The sequence below is a fragment of the Orussus abietinus genome, unplaced genomic scaffold (genome assembly GCF_000612105.2).
Source record: "Orussus abietinus isolate OABI.00-Male unplaced genomic scaffold, Oabi_2.0 scaffold682, whole genome shotgun sequence".
NCBI lineage: Eukaryota > Metazoa > Arthropoda > Insecta > Hymenoptera > Orussidae > Orussus > Orussus abietinus.
In genome coordinates, this window is record NW_019394835.1 from 15798 (window position 1) to 36148 (window position 20351).

The following is a 20351-nucleotide window of genomic DNA, read 5'->3' on the forward strand; positions in this document are numbered from 1 at the left end:
ACGTTTGGTTGCCAAGTTTCTCACGGACATGATATGAACTTAGAAAATAATCCAGACTGTTAATTCAGGTTAATTTCACTAAAGGGAAACTCAAAAGAACGGCGATTATGAAATGATTTAAAAAGGATTAGAATTAATTAATTCATCCTTATATGTACTAAAATGTTTCTTTAAGGGATTTAAAGGTTGCGAAGTGCATTTCAATTAAAGTAAGTTTAACAGAAAATGAAAAGGTTAATTTTACGAAGAATCTCGGATATAAATAATGTTTCAAAATGGCGGACTTATGGAAACTAGATATTTCTGATTTTTCTTCGCTGTGTATGTAAATGATTTCAGGAGAACGACAAATCTGAAAGAAAAGGTAACGACAGTTTTAAAATCGAGAAAAAATGATTTAAGATGTAATGACACGGTTCTTTTAATGACAGACTTAGATTTTAGTAAAAGAAAAGACAATAGAAATCGCCTTTTCAATGCGGTTTGCACTTTAATCGTTTATATTTTCTGAATAAAAATGCTCGTCGAAAATCCGTACCATCAGTTCTTAGATAATCTTCTCAAATTTCTAAAACTATCTCAACCTTTTGTTATCCCCTTACTTTCTTCTGAAATCATGAATATATATTGTAAAAAAAATATTGAATACTGTGGCACAAGAAATTTATTAATTCTTGCAAAATCTTCCCCCTGTTGAAATGAAACAACTTTTCATTCCAAGCGGTTTACATACTACTTTGACAATAACGAATAGTAAAAGTTTGGTGATGATTATCAAGTATTGAAAGTGTGGAACTCAATAGAATTAAATATCGTTTCAAGTTTGTCTTAATTTCATTTGATCGACCCTCCACATGATTTTCTTGATAACATCAAGTGAAACTCATTTTATCACAAAACCAAGTTTTTTGTATAGATAGTAACTTTTTTCATCGATGTGGACCAAGATAAGCCGTGATTGGTTTGCGAAAGGAGTTCATTTGACAGAACGAAGTGAACCTGTCACCAGCTGACAATGACATGTGATCATCCCTAACGTCCCGCGACAGTGTACACTTTGGTTATGGCCCATAATAAAATTATGAAGAAATAACGAAAACCAATAACAGGCCTATCCTTCGCTCCCCCATTACCCCAAATGTCAAATTCAAGAGTCCTCTCAAAAGAAGTCACTAACCCCCAATCCCGATGACATCGGTGAACTCCATCTTCGGAGGACGCTCCCCGCGTCCTCCGGACATCAAGGAGCAATACCTCTTCCTCCTGGAATTTTTCGTGCACCAGATAACCGGTGAAAGATTGGCAAAGCTGAACCAGATGTTCTTCGTGCCGACGAGCGTGTGCTTCAAGTTCCTGAGCTTCACCGAAGAGGACATCGAAGTGACGCCGGTGGACCCGATGTTCGAACCACAAGCCGGAATAGCCGACGAGGTCGAGTACTTCTACTCAGGTCGATCCGTCATGTTCGCCGTGGACAGGACCACCCTGTTCAACGGTATAAACGAGTTCAAAGTGGACATCAAGGTGCAAAAGAAAATGCCCGACGACATCAGGCCAGACATCCTGATAGGAGAAGGCAGCTTCGACCTGGGCTTGCACTTCGCAGCTCTCAGGAAAGAGATCCAGCAATGTTGGCACACAAACGTGCCTCCCCCAAAAACCTTCGAAGGTGAAGTTCCCCTCAAGTACAACCAAGACCACATCGGTGACGTCTGCCTCTTCGCCAGGATGTCCGCATTTGGACAGACCATCGTCACGGAGTTTGATGCCCCTAAAACGAAGGAGAAGACATCAGCGTTTGTCTTCAAAGGTGAAGAGTCCTCGGAGAAGGGCCTGGTGTACAAATGTAGGAGGATCGAATCCAGTGACGTGGATGTCTGCAAGGATTCCCAGGAAGATGTGCAGGAGTCTGCGTGCCCCGTTTGTCTTCCCAAGAAGTTTCCCTGTTCCCCCTGTGGGGTCGCTCAGGGAGCTATGGCTAGGCCTTCGTCACCTGCCGCTGCACCTGCAGGATATTCTGTGGTACCTGTTGGTCAGGTCGAACCTGCGGAGTGTGGGACTCAGCAGGGGAAACAGCCTGGACCTATCCAAACCAGCAGGGGACCGGCTCAACTGTGTGGCAGAGCTGTGGTCTTGAAGGTGTCTGGTCTTCTAGATGCTGAAGAAGATACTCAGGGGAATCTGAAACAGCCTACCGTTACAGTTGCACCTGAGTGTGACGCTATTCCACCTGATGCTGATCCCGATCCTGATCACGATGTGTTTATTCTCAGGATCGGGAAGAAAGGGTTGGTTGGTATTGGGGAGAAATCCGATATTCAGCTGGAGATGAAGACGCCCAAAGGTCCTGAAAGAAGACCACCGATTAGGTACGAGACCAGGGAAATGCAGACCGAGGCTGCAGCAGATGACAAAAAGGGGAAGAAAGGCGGAAAGAAGAAGAAGAAGTAAAATTGATGCGACTCCGAAACATTTCGCGTGTCACTTTTGTCGCGTGTACTTTTGTAAAATTATTTCATGAGTGTGTGGTGTCATGAAATGGTATTAATTATACAAAGAAATAATTTTCCGTGTCACGACTATAAACAAAGTATTGAAACTTGCGAGATCTTGACATATCAATCATAAAATTCATCAGTCCATCCTTCAAAGGTGTTCTCCGTTAATAAAAAATATTAATAAGATCTATCACTTCGAGGAAATATCCGCAGGTAACAGATAAAGAAAAAGGGAAAAAACAGTTTTCAAATTTTCGACAGTATTAATTTGTCCTTTTATAATTGTTTAATAATTACGTAATCTAGTTATAAGTACATGTGTATTTAAATTAAAAAAAAAATGAATCTCTGGAACTCTTTCTACTAAAAAATGTTATCGGTCTTGCTTGGATGTGCATAATTTATGTTATATCTGTACATGTTCCCTGTTTTACTACAGATGGCAGGATAACGCATTTCATAAAGGCCTTATCAGAAAGTGAAAAATGAATCTATCGTTCGGAATGGCTCGTTTAAAATTTCCTGATCGATTGCCAGATCTCCAGTAAAATTCAAAATTGACTCGTAGCCAGATTTTCCGTTTATCATCGAGATATGGAGGCTACGGAGCAGCAGCTCTTCCTAATGGAGTTTTTAGTGGATCGCGTTAATATCCCATCTGTCAAAGCAATACAAGAAGATGTATTGCCAGTGACGACATGCGTCAGTTTTCAAGTAAAATATTTTCCTCTGTGTCTACTTACCTCATTTTTCCCATAGAAATGTTAAACAATTTTTCTCGCGTCCAAAGAAAAATGCATTAATTTCTTTTCTATTTTTATCTCCCAAAAACTCTAACCTCTTGTATTTGTATTATTTTGTCAGCGCAATCTTATCCCTCACTTATATACACAATTTTTCCCAAAAAATTCAACATTAATGCGTAATATGTCTTGATTAAAGCAGAAATTGTTTATCAGTACAGGTAGTTCTCGCCTTTTTGAATGAATTGTTTTCTGACGATGGTTCATCAATCGAGAATTCGTATCGTTAGCCGTGCACAATTTAAAATACAAATTTCTAATAAAAGATATTCATAAAAATAAAAATTCCGGTTAAGAAAATTCGTAAAGATAATGTTTCATTAATTGAGTATTCGACAAGATTAAAATTTGTAGAATGGAAATTCGTAATATTCGCCACGCACGGTTTAAAATACAAAAACCGATTAAATAGGAATTTGTAAAGACAGAAATTCGTTAGTCGAAAATTCGTAATGTTCGTAGTGCACAATTTAGAGTAAAAATTTCGATAAAAAAAAATCGTAGAAATAAAAATTTGTAAAGCAGGAATCCGTAAAATGAGAACTGCCTGTACTCTGTACTGCGAATCAGAGCTAAGATTGGTTTTCAGATTCTAAACCTGCTTGTACTTTATCTTGACTGCCAATTACAACTAAAATTGACTTTCAGATTTTAAATCTGCCCGCTATCAACATCTACCAGGAGGCCTCGACGGCAGATTGCACCTGCACGAGCGGCGACACGCAGGTCTTCAAGAAAGGCAAATCCTGTCTTTTCGCTCTGCCATCTGCGGTTGTGGAAAAGCCATTGCACTCATTTCCAGTAACTCTCACGGTGTATAAAAAACTGCCACCTGGAGTCTTACCAGACGTGATGACGATCGGTAGCCATCAGATCCAAACGAAGGATTTGTTCAATACGCTTCTACAGAAGCGGCTCGAAGGTGCAGGTAACCCCTGCAAGACGATGAAGGATACCTTCAAAATCACCACAGCCACCGGGCAAAATGTTGGCGAGGTGACGGTCTTCATCCGCGTGTCCTGTTTCGGGAAGAAAATCGTCACGCAGTTTCAGATCCCGCACAACAAAAAGCCATATCTCTTCAAAGGTGCAGCCAACAGCCCCGTCTTCCAGTGCAAAAGGATTCCATCAGACATCGGAACCAAGTCTGTCGAAAGATGCATCTGCAAGAAGGAAGAAGCCCCAGGTGGAGGCGGCGAAGCTGCACTTCGCACCTGCTGCCCCCCAATCTCGGCAGAAGTTGGCTTCACCTCGCCCTCCATCGCACCTGCAGCAAAAATAAAGGCAGATTTTAGTCCTAGACCTTGTTGCCCTTTGAAGGCGTCGCAGAATGCACCTGCAGGTGGGAACAAGGGACCAACCTGCCAGCAGTTGAAAAATCAGAGCAACGTGGCTTCGCCATGTTGCGGAGCGCAGCCGAGGATTAGTCAGAATTACCCTGCAGGTGCTGCTTCTTCCCCTGGGCAGATGCAGGGGCAGATAGGGAATTTAGGTGACGCTGGAAATCGTGGCTGCTGCTCTGGATGCGGATCTTCCTATGGACCTTCCCATGCTACTAACCTAACGAGATCTGCAAATTGTGCCGCAGGTGGTTCTACAGCTGCAGGGTGGAAGTCCGATTTGTACCCGAAGGAGCCGCAGGTGCGGCAGTGCGGTTGTGTCGTTAAAGACGAGAGGACCTGCGATTGCGGACGGATTAGATAGGAGTTAGTGGCCAACAGTTGCACTTGCAATTTAAATTGACTTTGGAGCTACGCTCTGTACAGGTAGAGGTAGATAGGTCGATGGATTATTATATAATTATTCAAACAACTATGCACTAGTGTAACTACTTTAAAAACGATACAATCTATAATTCACAAGATTGAGGGTGAATTCAGTTGTAGCAAATTTTTCATCGTTTATTTAATAAAATATGTAAAACTATTCCGAAGATGAATTTTAAAGAATGTACCACGAGAAAGGGAAAGAAAGAGCCTCAGGTGCAGCAATGCAGTTTCATCGACAAAAACAAGAGGACCTCTGATTGCGGATAAATTAGGTAAAGAGGCTTAGGGGCCAATAGTTGCACCTGCAACATTTGCACTCTACATTGATTTTAGAACTACGTCTATTCAGAGAATAATAGATAAGTCAACGTATTGATTCACAATTATTCAGAAAATTTCTCATTAATGATCGATTAAAAAAGAAAAAAGATACAATCCATAATTGACTAACGAGATCGAGTATGAATTCAGATCTAATAGATTTCTCAATGTTTATAAAATAATTGTAAAATTATTTTGAAGAGACATTTTAAAATACAACATGAAGGGCCGTTTTACCGTATTCCTGTAGAAGCACGTGTTTGTAGAATAAAGCTTTCGGACTGTAAAATAATTGTTCCTTTCCATTGACAGCGCGGAATGGCAATATTCCTTATATCGAAGAAACGCAGATGAACGTTTTATCATCTTCTAGCACAGTAAATTACGAACTACCAACAACAGTTGCAATCTACAAGAGATAAGGTTTACTTTTATTCCGTGGCCATTGTCACCGATATCACGACGAATATATGTATTGTTCATATGAACAATTTTCTAAGCTACTGCTATTTTTTAGTAAACGCATTTCAAAATGAATACGCCAAAAATTAATTAAGTATGTTATTTCTAATTTTTTAACTGTGACCGGATATTCTTTCTCCCTCTTTCTTTTATTCCGATCTTGTATGTTCGTCTTGAGAAAATCTTCGAATTATGTGGCTATGAAAAGCCTTCTCGTAGAAACTTAACGCGGCCATTTGCGAAATGGATCTCATTATACCAGTAAATAATTTTTCTGTTAAGAGGGTGGAGTGTCAACACTCCCGACACTTAAAAACAATGTAAACATGGCGTAGTGCGATTACGATAATATTTTTACCAGCCACTTACTGGCGGTATGAAAATTTCATAATCTAGGTGATAACCCGTACGTAACCCGATGATATCGAGGATAACAAGGCGAGTAATTGTGCATGTTATTGTCGATAAATCGGTACAACAGCTAAGTGCATTTCACGTGACAAAATATCAAGGTCCCCAGTACTTTCCGCTCTTTTGACTCTTTTCTCCTTTATCGTGACACTTTTTTTCGGAAGCCTCAAGATGGTTTACGATCTCCTTAAATGTCGACGGGAAAATACCTCGGCTTCCCACAGACCTTAGAAAATATGGCATGTTATTGATAAGAATGATAAAGCTCCGTGCACCTCAAGGCTATTTCGTTATTATTGCATTTCACTGGCAGAACTTCGAATGTATTCGACGTAGCGGTTGAAAAATTTGCAGAGGTGTCTTTAAAGTTGCTTTTCCATCATTTTTTTTTTTTCTTCCACGTGGGCAGATGCGCCCACTGCATATGCAACTCGATATGAGTGTCCCTGAAGTATCATCCTCAAGATCCTTTTGTTTCTTCGCCTTTGTTTCACGATTTCCTAGGAAATTTTCGGTAACCTCTAGATAACATAAAAATAAGAGATAAAATAAATTCCCAGTAAAAACGAAAAAATGACGGAACTCGTGGAAACTCGAATTATTCAACCATATTTATGGAATCCTTTCGAGGTAATTATACAGCAATGGAATACTTGAAAAAATATTGAATATTATTACATTAGAATCCAGGGATTTTCTTATATCGTGAATAAATGATATAAGAATAATGAAATATCCTAATAAAATAGCAAAAAGTTTAATAACTCTAGCCACTTAGAAATTTTCAATATTGTATTATTAATTAAAAAATAAATTGAATAAAAGCATTTGATGTCAAGGGCTGTTCGATAGATAGAATGAATATTGAACTTCTACGTTTCCTTCGAGAGATATCGAGGTCGCTGTAATTTTCTCGTACTAGAAACGATTTTTTCGTCCATACTAAAGTTTTAGAGCGAATTGAAACGAATCCAACGACCTCATTTAAGTGACTTTTGATGAATCCTTCCCGAGATAATTGGAGCTAAAGTAGAAGAGTGACACATTCTGATTCAGAACTGACTCTTCTGCAATGCCGTGCACTGCCTCATTTTTTCGCTTTAAATTGCGATAACGCCTGAACGATTGATCAAAATGTTACTTAACTTACGTCGTTGAATTCGTCTTAATCCACTCTACAACTTTCGTAGAACTAAAAAAATCGATTACCGTACAAAAAACCAGGGTAATCTGAATATTTCGTTGAAAATCACAGGAACAAATATATCTACGGTACAAAACAAACTCCCTTCAGAGTCGGAAATATTTTTTATTGGTTCTTATACGGGGTATAAGAATTATTTGTAGTGGCTAGAGTTAACGGGCCGTTAAAAGTAAGTAATGAGAAAAGCAGATAAATATTGGAACGATTTACTTTGCCAGATTCTCCGCAATTATTGCACCCTGGCCACTTTGGTCTCGGGGCAGATTTTGGCCACCCTCCAGAGCGAGCAGTTCATTCTGCACGCGTTATTGAACCTACGAACTGTTAAAGTAATTCCACCTCTACCTGAAATAGACTTCTCAGAACGGTTAAACCTCCCTGACATGGAGATCGATATTAAGCCCCTGAACAGGGTAGACCCTAGAGCAGTGGATGATCCTAAAGTGAAAGAACACCCGTCGAAGAAAGGTGGCAAGAAAGCTGGCAAAAAAGCTGGCAAAAAAGGAGGATCGACTGGCGACGAGGATAAGTCCAAATCTGAGGAGGAGAAAATTGCGAAACGCAAAGCCGAGGAGGAGAGACTAAGAAAATGGGAAGAGGCTTGGGAAAGGAAATTAGACGAGCAAGAAGCTCTAGAGAACAAGAAATGTTGTATGGCCGGTGGTAGTGGCTTTTGTCTGAAACCGAAAACTCAGTCAAATGTCTGGGTCAACGTCACTCAGGGGAAGAGCTTTCAAAATGTTCAACTCGCGTTCAAGTAATACATTCTCTATATTTTTTTTAAGCTTTTTATGGCACGTTAGTACGTGTATAGCAAAACTTTTCATGGCACGGCAGAATGCGTAAATTCGTATATTATGAAAAGAGCTAGTTTCGAAAAGTGACACGTGTTTCCTTTTATAGTTAATTACACTGTTAAAAATAAATATCGAGATTTTATGACAGTTTTCTTGGAAGTTTTATTCAGACGTGGTATACTAATTTTGTACAACATTTATGACACATGTTGTAAACTTAGAGAAGTAAGTGTCACTTATATTCCTACAATATTTCTCAAACTTCCAATATGATGTTACAAAATTACAAATTTATTTTGACGTTTGTCATAAATGAATAATAGTTCACATTTGACACATGAAATTTATAATTTTACCATAAAATCATGTACCAAAAGTGTATGAATTTTATGAATATTTTTCACAGTGTAATTATTTACATTGATATTTGTGTTTTAGAATCAACACAATTAGCCTGAGCATTTTCGTTAGTGTTATTTAATTTCAATTTGTTGTCTAAGACGTCGATCAACAACTGTGCTTCTGGTTTCTGGCGAAGTTGGCATTAAAACAACTTCTTATCATTACTAGTGTCTTATCTCACTTCTCTTTTTTCATAATTAATTATTATTTGCATTCATCTTTGTACATCAGTATCGAAACAATTTGTCTAAAAGTTTTCGTTAGCGTTATTACGTTATTCTCTCAGTTAATTAAATAACACTAAAGGTGAAATAAAAATAGTACAAAGAAAAGACAAATTAATTACGCCCAAACGAGAGCCGGATGCGTAATGACATTTTGTGAAAGAATAATTCAAATTAATGATATCTAATCATTTTCTTTAACTTAGAAGTTTTATATCCAACGCAACGGCCACCATAAACCGTATTTTTTTTTTACTGTAAACTGATGGGCTGTATGAAAATTGTAATGAAAATTAATTTTGATTATAAAGACGAGTACCAGTTCCCAGGCCAAAGCCTCCACCTTTACCACCGTTGAAACCGGTGGTGCAGGAGGAAACTCCTCCTAGTGGTAAAGAAGGTGGCAAAAAGGAAAAAGGTGGTAAAAAGGGCAAAAAGGGCAAGAAAGGTAAGAAGTAAACGGAGCTTATAGAACTTTTTGGCCGAGTCAAGGGATGTATTGCACCAGAAGCATGGTCCAGGTAAAGTAATTGACAAAGTAAAGACGACTTCGTAATAGTACAAACTTAATTTGAAATAAGAGTTCAACACGTTTAAACAATTTTTATTATTATTATTTCTTCGCAATGAAGGAAAAATGACTCTATAATAGCGTTAATTTATTATGAATTAGGGATTCATTGAATTCGTAGATCATTTTCTTTAATATTATTCCTTTGCGTCAAAATAAAAGCGACAAGTGTATGTGTGTATTTGGCGTAAAACACTACCGAGTTTCCTGATTTCTTAATAGCGTAAATGTATTTTTGAATAGCTCATTGAATTCGTTGGCACATTTCTTAATACTATTTCTTTACAATAACAATTTTCATGGTAAAGTGTGGTATATTCTAATTCAAGACTGAATTTTTAATTATTTTTGTTTCGCTCGATATTCATAAGAATTCAATATATATCAAAAGAATTACTTTTGAAGACTATAAATCTTCTGCCATTGCTCGGCGTTACTTTCTATGGACATCTATTTCCCTGATAAGAAAACTGAATTTACGCCAACTCGATTCCACCCCTTTAATATTTTTTGTTCTCGGCAAAGATATTAATTTCATCATAGATATTAATTCCAAAAACCGTACACCCTTTCGTGGAAGTTATTACCCAAGGGTACTTTCCTTAGGGGGTGAACGTACCCCCTCATATAAATATTACATTCCCGTCAAGCCCTCTTCACCCCTCAAGTTCTGTTCTGTCCAATAAAGAGACACTAATTCTAAAACCTGTATATCATATCGCAAAACTCATTACTCCAGATTACATTCCTCTGTACATTAAGCCAACTCATATGAAAATTAAATTCCTTGCGACCCGACTCAACCCTTTAATACCAATCATCTCCAAAGCATCACGAGATGTTAAGCTGAAGAGAAACCCCTTCACATCAGTCAATTCGAATAAGACCCTTTTTTGAAGGGTATTGAACCGAACTGTCCGATACTTTGACACATGACTCGTGATCACCTACGAATTGTCCTGGCACTTTAAAAATGTGGATATTAAAAAAAAGTTGTTAACTTAGCCCAGACCAGAACCAAACTGGCTCTTATATTTCGTCACACGTCTCAAAAGTGAATTATTATACATTTACTATATACTTCAAAATAAATTCGTAATTTTATAACATCATATTGGGAGTTTGTAAAATTCGGTAGAAAAGTGAGTACACTTGTCTTAAATTTACAATATATTTCATAAATGTCCGGAAATGTTATAAAATTAGTTTACCACGTGTGACTAAAACTTCCAAGAAAAATGTTCTAAAGTCTCGATCATTTTTTTAACAGGGTGACTAATAAATCGTCCACGCAGGGCGTTCTCCCCTGCGCGTCGCGTGGCATTAATTCTGAAAACTGCACTTGAGTACATGTCTTAAATTTAAAACATATTTTTTTAAATATTGCTTGGATATGTTATATAATTAGTGCATTGGATATGTTATATAATTCTGAAAACTGCACCCCAGTACATGTCTTAAATTTAAAACATATTTTTTAAATATTGCTTGGAAATGTTGTAAAATTAGTTCACCACGTATGACTAAAACTTCCAAGAAAAATGTTCTAGTCTCGATAATTTTTTTAACAGGGTGACTAATAAATCGGCCACCGAGGGCGTTCTCTCCTGTGCGTTTTACGCGTTGATTCTGAAAACTCTGCACCCTCTCACGGAAGCTATTGCTCGAGGTTACTTTCCTCGGGCATTCACTTCCCCATGGGAAGGTCCGATCGGGCTTAGGTCGGGTCTGCGCCGACTCGCCTCGACCCTTTTCTGATCAGGGTTGAGGCCGATATTGTTGCGCAGGCGCGCTGCGCCCGAGTGCTTGCAGCGGGCATGACAATAAAATCATGTAGCTCCCGTGTTTCCTCGCGACCGGCTCGGCCGATTAGTTTTCCGTCGTGCCAGTTAATCCGCCGGCTATCGCAAATTAATTAGGGAAAATGTGATCGCCACCGCGTTTCCTTGGTCGAGTTTGATCGAGGTCGTCCCGAAAACCCTGCCAGGATGAACAGCTCGCCGCAGGCCAACGAAGCCAACGCGGCGAGACGCGCCGGCATCGACAACAGCGACGAGGAGGACTGGAGCGGAGTGTCGGTTCGGTCTTTTACTTTTTTAAACCTCCTGTATGCCCTTCGATCTAGAAAAAGCTGGAAAACGGTTTGAAATACCACCCTCTGCTTAATGAAGCAGATAGTATGAATATTAATGAAGCAGATTTTAAGGAACCATTTTCAAGCATTTAGTATGTTACAACAATTAAGACGAGGAGGACTGTAATGGTGTGTCGGTTCGGTCTTTTACTTTTTTAAATCTCCTGTATGCCCTTCGATCTAGAAAAAGCTGGAAAACGGTCTAAAATACCACCCTCTGCTTAATGAAGCACATAGTATGAATATTAATGAAGCAGATTTTAAGGAACCATTTTCAAGCATTTAGTATGTTACAACAATTAAGACAAGGAGGACTGTAGTGGAATGTTGGTTCGGTCTTTTACTTTTTTAATCGTCCTGTATTTCTCTCGACCTGGAAAAAGCAGGAAAACGGTTGAAAATATCACCCTCTGATTAATTAAGTGAATATTAGGAATATTAATTAAGCAGATTTTAAGGAACCTGTATCAAACAATTAATATGTTACAACAATTAAGACGAGGAGGACTGCAGCGGAATTTCGGTTCGGTCTTCTACTTTTTTAAATTCGTAATTATAGAATGCACTTAATGAGAATTGTGCAAAGATTTGCTAAATGAGTCCTTTGTTGTTGATCCTGAGAATATCATTTATCAAAATTTGTCTTGCCTTTGGCATGAATTTATTAATAAAAGTCGTTTGCTAGACATTATTTATGTCTAGTGATACATCACTCTGTGTATTTCTTTTGATCTGAAAAAAGAAGGGATTTATTGTAAATTGGCGAAGGAACAGTTTAATCAACTCATTGCTATTCTTTCACTGTTAGTCCTGAAAATATCATTTTGCAAAATTTCTGGACCTTGGTTTAAGTCATTGCGTAGCAAATATTGTTTCCCCACTGTTTATGATTATATCAACATCGCACTGATTTTTCCTTGACCTAAAATAAGATAAGCATTAAAAATAAATTAGGTTATTGCTTAATTAATCACGGAATAGAGCGCAACTGCTGATAGTCGATCGAAGAGTCGATAGTTTTTCATAAATCCTTCAATGCTGATCAAGTAGAATTATTATGTAACACTTTTTATCATCACTTTGCAATCCTAGGTGACAATCATCGGTGAACTTGTCTGTATTTATTAAAGCGCCAACTCAAATTTCATTTCCTTTGCTCTTTGCATTTCGTGAAACGTTGCTTAACGTTTTATCCTATAAAATCAAGGATAAAAAAAAATAGTTGATTATGAAAAATTGAACAAAGGAATTTTACGAATCTGTAAATTGTTCAAAGTACTCTTCCTAGATATTAAATTGAATGTTTTGACGAGAAAATGAGTTGGGATATGAATGGACTCTTGACCCATGGACCTCGTAGTCATCATTTTTGGATCTGATGTTTGCATTGGAAGGATTTTTTTATTTTTCCAGACTGCGTGATACCGATTTTACCCGCGAGATTCTAATTTACATGTTACACCGACGGACATGGTATGTGTGCGAGCGTCTGTTTCTTTGCGATTAGGATTAATTTCACTCTCCTTCTTCTGTAATTTTCCATCCATTATAAATGGACTTTTCCGTTCATTGCAAACCGATCAGGAATAGCGTTCGTGAACAATGACGTCATAACGTAAGAAAAATAGTACAGACATAGGATATTGCGATTACATTTTATACTTCTATCAATTTTCCTTTATATTAACATACAATCACACAGCATAGAAAGACAAGACTGCTTAAATAAAAAAATGGAGTATCACCAACCTAATATTCGGCAGAAAAATGCGAAAAGAATAATTAAACTGAGTACTTTATGTTAGTAAAATTTCTGTACACATAAAATAATTCTATTAATACTTTGACTATCGAACAATGTTTCGATATTCCTGTCCTTATGCAATGCGAATGCAAAGTCATCCTATGGAATCAGAGATATTGATTTTATTTTCAATTGCTTACTTTCAATTGCACGCATTGACGGCGCAGAAAATCATATTAACCATTCAAAACACGAATTCAAAGGTAATAAATACGACGTAGAAAATAAACAGCTTCAACGATATTCGAAAAATCTACCAATGCTTCATCAGTGCAGCAATTTCATTTTCAGTTTCCCACTTTCGATATCACGGCGCGACGCTCAAGAAATAAAATGAATAAATCATGATACACGGCTCGAAAGCTTCATACAAATATTAGCAACATTATTGAACATAAAAAATTCAACGTTACGTTTAGGAGTGTCAAAGATTCCCGAAGTGAACTCTATAAGATGAGCAACATGTGTTACTTTGAATTCCTTGCTTCAATTTTCACGGAGAAACGACCTACGAAATATAATCAACTGTTCAAAACATCAGTTTGTAAACTCTGCATAATTGTTAACAACATTGATAAACATTAAGAATTCAACCTTACGTCCACAATAGCCATAGATTGAAAGTAGCATTCTAGGATCACCAACATCGATGTGCTTTGAACTTTCTACCTGAATTTATGTGGAGAAACTACCTAAAAAATAAAATCAACTGTTAAAAAGATTCATGAGTTCTAATACTTCGCATAATATATCGTTAGCAGCATAGGTAAACATTAAAAATCCAACATTACGTCCACAATAACGTCCCAGATTCGAAGTACCTTTACCGAATCACCAACATCGGCGTTACTTTAGACTCTCTGCTTCAATCCTCGCGAAGAAGCGACCTAGAAAATAAGATAAACCGTTGAGAATATCCATGAAGTGTCACTAAGTTTCGTAGCAGACATTGAGCTTTGGTAATACTTGGAAAACCTATCGTTGGTTGAATAGCGTCAGGGATGCGAAGCGACTCTACAGGATCAGCCTGGCTGGGTTTCCCTCGATGGAGGAAATCCTCTGCTTTTCTTTTTCCCTCTTCCGGTGTACATGACTCACTCGTGTGCATGCACGAGGGGCATGTATAAATATCTGGTCTCCACGAGCCGTGGGATCCCACGTGGCTGCAATGTGAAAATAACTTAATAAGTCGAAGGCGCAGAAGGCGAAGTCGTCGGTCGACCCAAGTAGCGTTGACCTCCTGACGGCGTGTCAATGTCTTAACACGATTGTCATTGTTAAGTGGAATTGCATTGGCTAGATTGTTCTTTCGGGTGGTCATTAACAGTCCTGGGGATGCACGGTATCGTCTTATCGGCAATCTCTGATCTTACTTCTTCTCAGGCTGTTCTAGAGAAATCAAAGTCGGATAGAGTGTCCCGGCCAGGCGAGGATAGACGTCGACGAACCATTATCGTCGAGAAAAAAAATGGCACGTACGGCTTCACATTACAGGTATTAAATTAACGCCCTCAGACTCACCTATACATAGCTACTGATTTATCGTGAAGATAAAAGAATGCATGTTCTTGGTGTAGGGAGTGAATGGTACAGTAGATGCAAATCACCGGACACATTTTCGCACGGTTCTGCAATTGTTATAAATACTTCAACATGGTCAACATGGCTGGACATTTCTTTTCAGTTCATATTGTACTAGAATACCTTAGCAAATTAATTGCACCTTTCTTTATTACCTTTTTTTAATGAAACTCTTTTTGATACTGCAGTATGTATACACTGAGGAAAAAAATTTATTGTACCTAAGAAATATTTGATTAATTCAATGAATCATTATTTGACTGAGGTTAATTCAAATGATTATTCTTTGAATTAACACAATGTTTGGTACTATTAATAGAAACATTTCTCTGGTTCAATAGGTTTTTTTTCCTCAGTGTAAGTTCGCATGCTACGAAAGTGAAACGCTTATTTATTTATTTCACTGTCAATTACTATTTACATTCATCTTTGGGTTAAAATTGAAACCATTTGCGTAAACGTTTTTATCAGCTCCAGTACGTTATTCTCACAGTTAATTATTGACATTTCCAGTAAAATGAAAATAATTCTGCCCGAAATGACCAGTACCAAATCTGTAAGGAGCATTTCGTGAAAGAATAATAAGTAATATCTAATAACTCTCTTTAACTTACGGCTTCACTTCCAACGCGTGTATCAATCACGCACTGTTTCTTTTTTACGTTTCTTTCGTTTTTGAGTATTTCGAGTGATGGTGAAATGATGGAAATAATTACGTAGATTAAATACGTAAAATAGAATCTTATGGTAATTGTAATCCAAATTTGAGGAACGTGGGTGTCACTATGGTAAAATTAATTCGAAAGACCCGAGGCATGTTTCTGTAACAACGAAAGATTTTACTAAAACTACATTTGCGGCTAAATCAGTTATCGTAGCGGTAATTACAATTATAATTGAAGGTGTTTGTAAATTCTATTATCCTGATGCAGACTGGAATGTAAAAAATAAATGGTTGCTTTTCCTACATCTTCGACTGTTGCATATCCAATGGTAGAAAGTAGGAATTACATGTCTGAAACGTGCAAAAATTACCAGCGATTTGTACGCTATTGTCTACATAAACGTTGCAATTGCAGTGATATGGCTGTAATCATTCAATGCTTTCTACCTAAATTACACGGTACACTTAACGCTTACGAAACAGTAATCATACCTTTGGAGAACTGTTGTCCTCGTATTTACGCTCGATTGCTGTTACAGTTACCAGAAACGTGGCAATAAATTCAATTCTCTTCTTACATTTGCATCTAAAACATAAACATTCTAAGTTAACAAATTTACAACAGAAGAAGTAAATTAACTTATGTGATTCCTATACATTGTCGAGACATTCCAGTAAATAGTTATAGAATCGATAATAGGTAACTATAACAATCCACTATGCAAATAGGAATTACTATTAGAGTAAAACATTATTGTTCTAAATATTAGGTTGATACATAAGTAATGGAGTTTTTAACACGTAACGTAACGTGTAAAAAAAAAACGACATTACTTATGCATCAACATAATATATTCCGTAAATTCACCATAACTGGTGATGATTCTCTAAATATTAGGTTGATGCATAAGTAATGGCGTTTTTAACACGTTACGTTACATGTTAAAAACGCCATTACTTATGCATCAACCTAATATATTCCATAAATTCACCATAACTGGTGATGATTCTCTAAATATTAGGTTGATACATAAGCAATGGCGTTTTTAACACGTAACGTAACGTGTAAAAAAATCGCCATTACTTATGCATCAACCTAATATATTTCGTAAATTCACCATAACTGGTGATGACTAAAAGGATAGCGGAGGAATGGAAAATCCTAATTCGCATTGGTTATTTTCAGAGTTACGGGATACATTATAAACGGGAGCAGGAGATCGAAATGGTCACATACGTCGACTACGTGGAATATGATGGACCAGCTTTTAAGGCCGGAATGCGCGAGGGTGACGTTATATTGTCGATAAATGGCCACGAGATGGACAGAGCCGACCACAAGACTTTAGTTAATTTTATCAAAAACTGCGACACCAGAATGCGAATGGTCGTGTCTTTTGAAGACTGCGTCAGGAAGGTGGGCATTCGTTTTACTTAAGTGCATTTTTAAATAAATTTTCACCATTTTCAACAATTCACCAAATTGAAGTACCGAACTTTGGAGTTAAGGGGATGCGAAAGTAGCGCTCCCCTTAAGGTGAAGTGAAACACCATTAAAATTAGTCGATTCGAAGAAGACACTTTGCTTTAAGCAATTGGATCGGACTGTCTGAAAGTTTGACACATGATTCGTGAGCACCTAGGAATTATCTTGACACTTTCAAAATTTGTATTTTTTAACAAAACTGATAACTTATCCCAAACCAGAAAGAAAATGGCGTTAAGCTCTCATATTTTTATCAATATCCAATTGTTGAAGGCTCTAATATGAGAAACAAAAGTCTCAGAACAATTGGACGACAATTTAGAACACTGGTAATCGAAAAACTCGCATTTGAACGGGATAAAGGCAAAAAAGTGTTGTATGCGCTTCTATGCTAAAACAATGGTAACATGAAGTCTCGGAGTGAAAATTTAGTTAATGCGAAAATCGCAGATGGCGCAAGGGGTCCCTCTGCAGTCAATTAGGGCCTTAGAAAGCATGAATCCAGAGGATTTCTGCAGTTTAACCTCGATTTCTTCAATATTATTGTACAAAAGTGATAGGTGGAGTATGCCATTTAATACAATGCCAAATATAATTCGACACAACTGTCAATATAAAAACCAACGTCGACAACGTAGGTACTTGGAAAAATCTTTTTTACCAACGTTGAAGTCCTTGACGTGTTTCACTTCACCTTAAGTATTCGGTACCGGTCGCGCAAGCTCTTTAATGTATTTGGCACGAAACTCTACCGAGTTTCCTGATGCAATAGATAAAGTGCATAACGTGTACGTTTCAGGTGGAGCTGCACATGCGATACATAGAACTGCAGCGAGCACTTCAGTCACGTTTAGGAGAACTGGAGCGCTTATGCGAACGAGAACGGTCTATCCTTATGGGTCGATGGAAGACCCATTCACTGCCAGCGCGAAAAAGAACGCCGAATAGTACAGTAACTAGTAATCCAGGCCAACCGTCTCCGTCTTCTAGCTTCACTTCTTCAGCGGTCCAATGTTGTCGCCCTGCAACTTCTACGGAGCACCTCCTTTTATATAGCGTGGTACTGGTTCCGATATCATGGGAGCACTTCTCTGAAACTCAGACGAAATTGTTTAAAACACGTTCCTTTTGAAAATTATTCTGCGTTCTGCATACTTAGCAGACTGCATAATGATTTTTCAATTTCATTTTTATCGGAAGAAGTTTTCGCCGTGTACCTCCTCGTATTGAGTTGGATAAAACGTTTCGCAACATTAACAACATAATTCTGATATTAATTTTCAGTTATTGAATTATAACTTTAATCAAGTTTTCTACGTTTCAATCTATGATTTATGCCCATCTATCGGGTCGTTATATCCGTTTTTTTCAGCGGGGATATAATCAAATGGAATTAATAAACTAATTTGTTTTAATGTAGTATGCTGATGGGCGGCCTTGTCTTATCCCACGAAGTGCAGCCTGCCTAATAGCGGTTGGCCCTCCAAGATCACGTAGCGATCATCATCACTTTCTCTCGAAGACAACGAATGAAATTCCGGCCTCTTCTCGGCATAGCTATCACCAGGCTAATGGCATGGTCACTCCCGCTAAAACTAAGACGCACAAGTCTGTCCAGCAATCTTGTTCCAGCGAGACTCAAACTCTACATCCTAGTTCACAAAACAATCTTTGCGTAGCTTGTATTTCCAGTGCTAGTCATCGCAGAGACCCCTCCGATGGTGGAAGTTTAGATGCGTATGACTTAGCGAGCCCTTGTTGCGATCCTAACTGTGTGCCTAGCAGAAGACGCAGAGAAAAACAGCGAAGAGCTCGTAATGAACAGAGTCATCAACAGCAACAACAGCAACAACAACAGCAGCAGCAGCAACAGCAACAAATGCAACAAATGCATCACCATTTATCGCAGCAGCAACACACAACACAGTCACAGCAATCACAGCAACAACCACAGCAACAACCACAGCAACAGCATTCATCGCACAATTGTCCTCGTGCATCGGGTCACAGCTTACATTCTATCACCAGCAGCGAAGTTTCCACTGCAGCTGAGAGCGCAGCATCCTGTTCGACATCACTGAGCACTGACACTTTATACTGGGATCCAAACATTCACCAGCGTCCACCGCCTTGTCTGCAATATGCGAAACCTAAATCATGGGATAATTTGACTACTAAAGCATTCGGAGGATATGGATTTGGTTTCGGTTACCTGGATACTGGGGCAATAAAAACGCACAGCGCAGAAAGGCCTGCAAAGAGCTCTCATGGTCGTGCCAAGACTCCTACAGGAGCTACGCAGCGTAGAACTGGCACAACGACGGTATACTCGGCAGCATCTGGACATCATTTTCAGCCTACAAAATCAACAGAAAGCCTATTAATTCCTCCGCCTTATCAAGGTGATCTCGATGCGAGTCTGAGCTGCGAATGCTTAGACGGGCCTAGTCCAAGATTCATATCGGTGCAACTAGAGAAGCACAAAAGGCAAGACGAGCCTAATTATATTAGTAGCGGCACTATAAATCATGCCCAGATCAGACATCGCCGGTCTAGTCATTCCGATGGAAAACTGCGAGCTATGAACAATTCCGAAGTAACACGACTATAAACTATTTCTACTATTAATCGATGCGAATAAATTGTGTGCTTCGTATGAAAAATAGCGAGTTTCTTCTTTTTCCAAGTTCCTTTATATAACTGTACTTTAAAATATGTGCACTCGACCAAGTGTTTTATTTATACATAATCCTTTTGAAAATTTCGAGGAGGATGTTGATGACATTTTATAAATAACAGTGGGAAGGTACACATTCTTTTACATATCAAAAACTTGGAGAAAAAATATTGGACACTCAAAAATCTTATAAAAGAACGCGTTTTACAGCGTGTTAAGAGACTACGGACACTAGTGACAAGAATATTATACCTTAAATATTTTTTTCTTGATGTATCGACTCTTATTAAATACGTTAAAATTGAATGTATTTTACCTAGGCGTAAAAAACGTATATAATCTTTACTCCACTATTTGAAAAATGGGATTATCAATTGTTAACAGTTCGTGAATAATCCGAATAACTAAAATCAAGTTCTTTCATTTTCCAAATTTAAATAACGGCGCCATTACGAAAATTGAAGAAATATGGCCGCCGAATGTAACACAATGCGCGATGCATTGACAGAGATGAGTTGGGAGATTGCTCACGTGCAGGGTCGC

General features: G+C 38.1%; 3 protein-coding genes across 3 annotated transcripts; all 3 read left to right on the forward strand.

Annotated features, from left to right (window-relative positions):
- Positions 1–1046: 1046 nt before the first annotated feature.
- On the forward strand, positions 1047–2486 carry LOC105702736. The gene has a single exon (XM_012430535.2). The coding sequence runs from the start codon at positions 1189–1191 to the stop codon at positions 2449–2451; it is 1263 nt and encodes a 420-aa protein (XP_012285958.1). The 5' UTR covers positions 1047–1188; the 3' UTR covers positions 2452–2486.
- Positions 2487–3067: 581 nt separating this feature from the next.
- Positions 3068–5005, forward strand: LOC105702731. The gene is made up of 2 exons (XM_012430529.1): positions 3068–3212; positions 3950–5005. The coding sequence occupies exons 1-2, from the start codon at positions 3093–3095 to the stop codon at positions 5003–5005; spliced, it is 1176 nt and encodes a 391-aa protein (XP_012285952.1). The 5' UTR covers positions 3068–3092.
- Positions 5006–11330: 6325 nt separating this feature from the next.
- On the forward strand, positions 11331–19742 carry LOC105702735 (protein couch potato). Its single transcript, XM_012430533.1, has 5 exons — positions 11331–11540; positions 14784–14894; positions 16832–17062; positions 17931–18191; positions 18552–19742. Exons 1-5 carry the CDS (start codon positions 11451–11453, stop codon positions 19740–19742), a joined length of 1884 nt encoding a protein of 627 aa, XP_012285956.1. The 5' UTR covers positions 11331–11450.
- Positions 19743–20351: the final 609 nt, after the last annotated feature.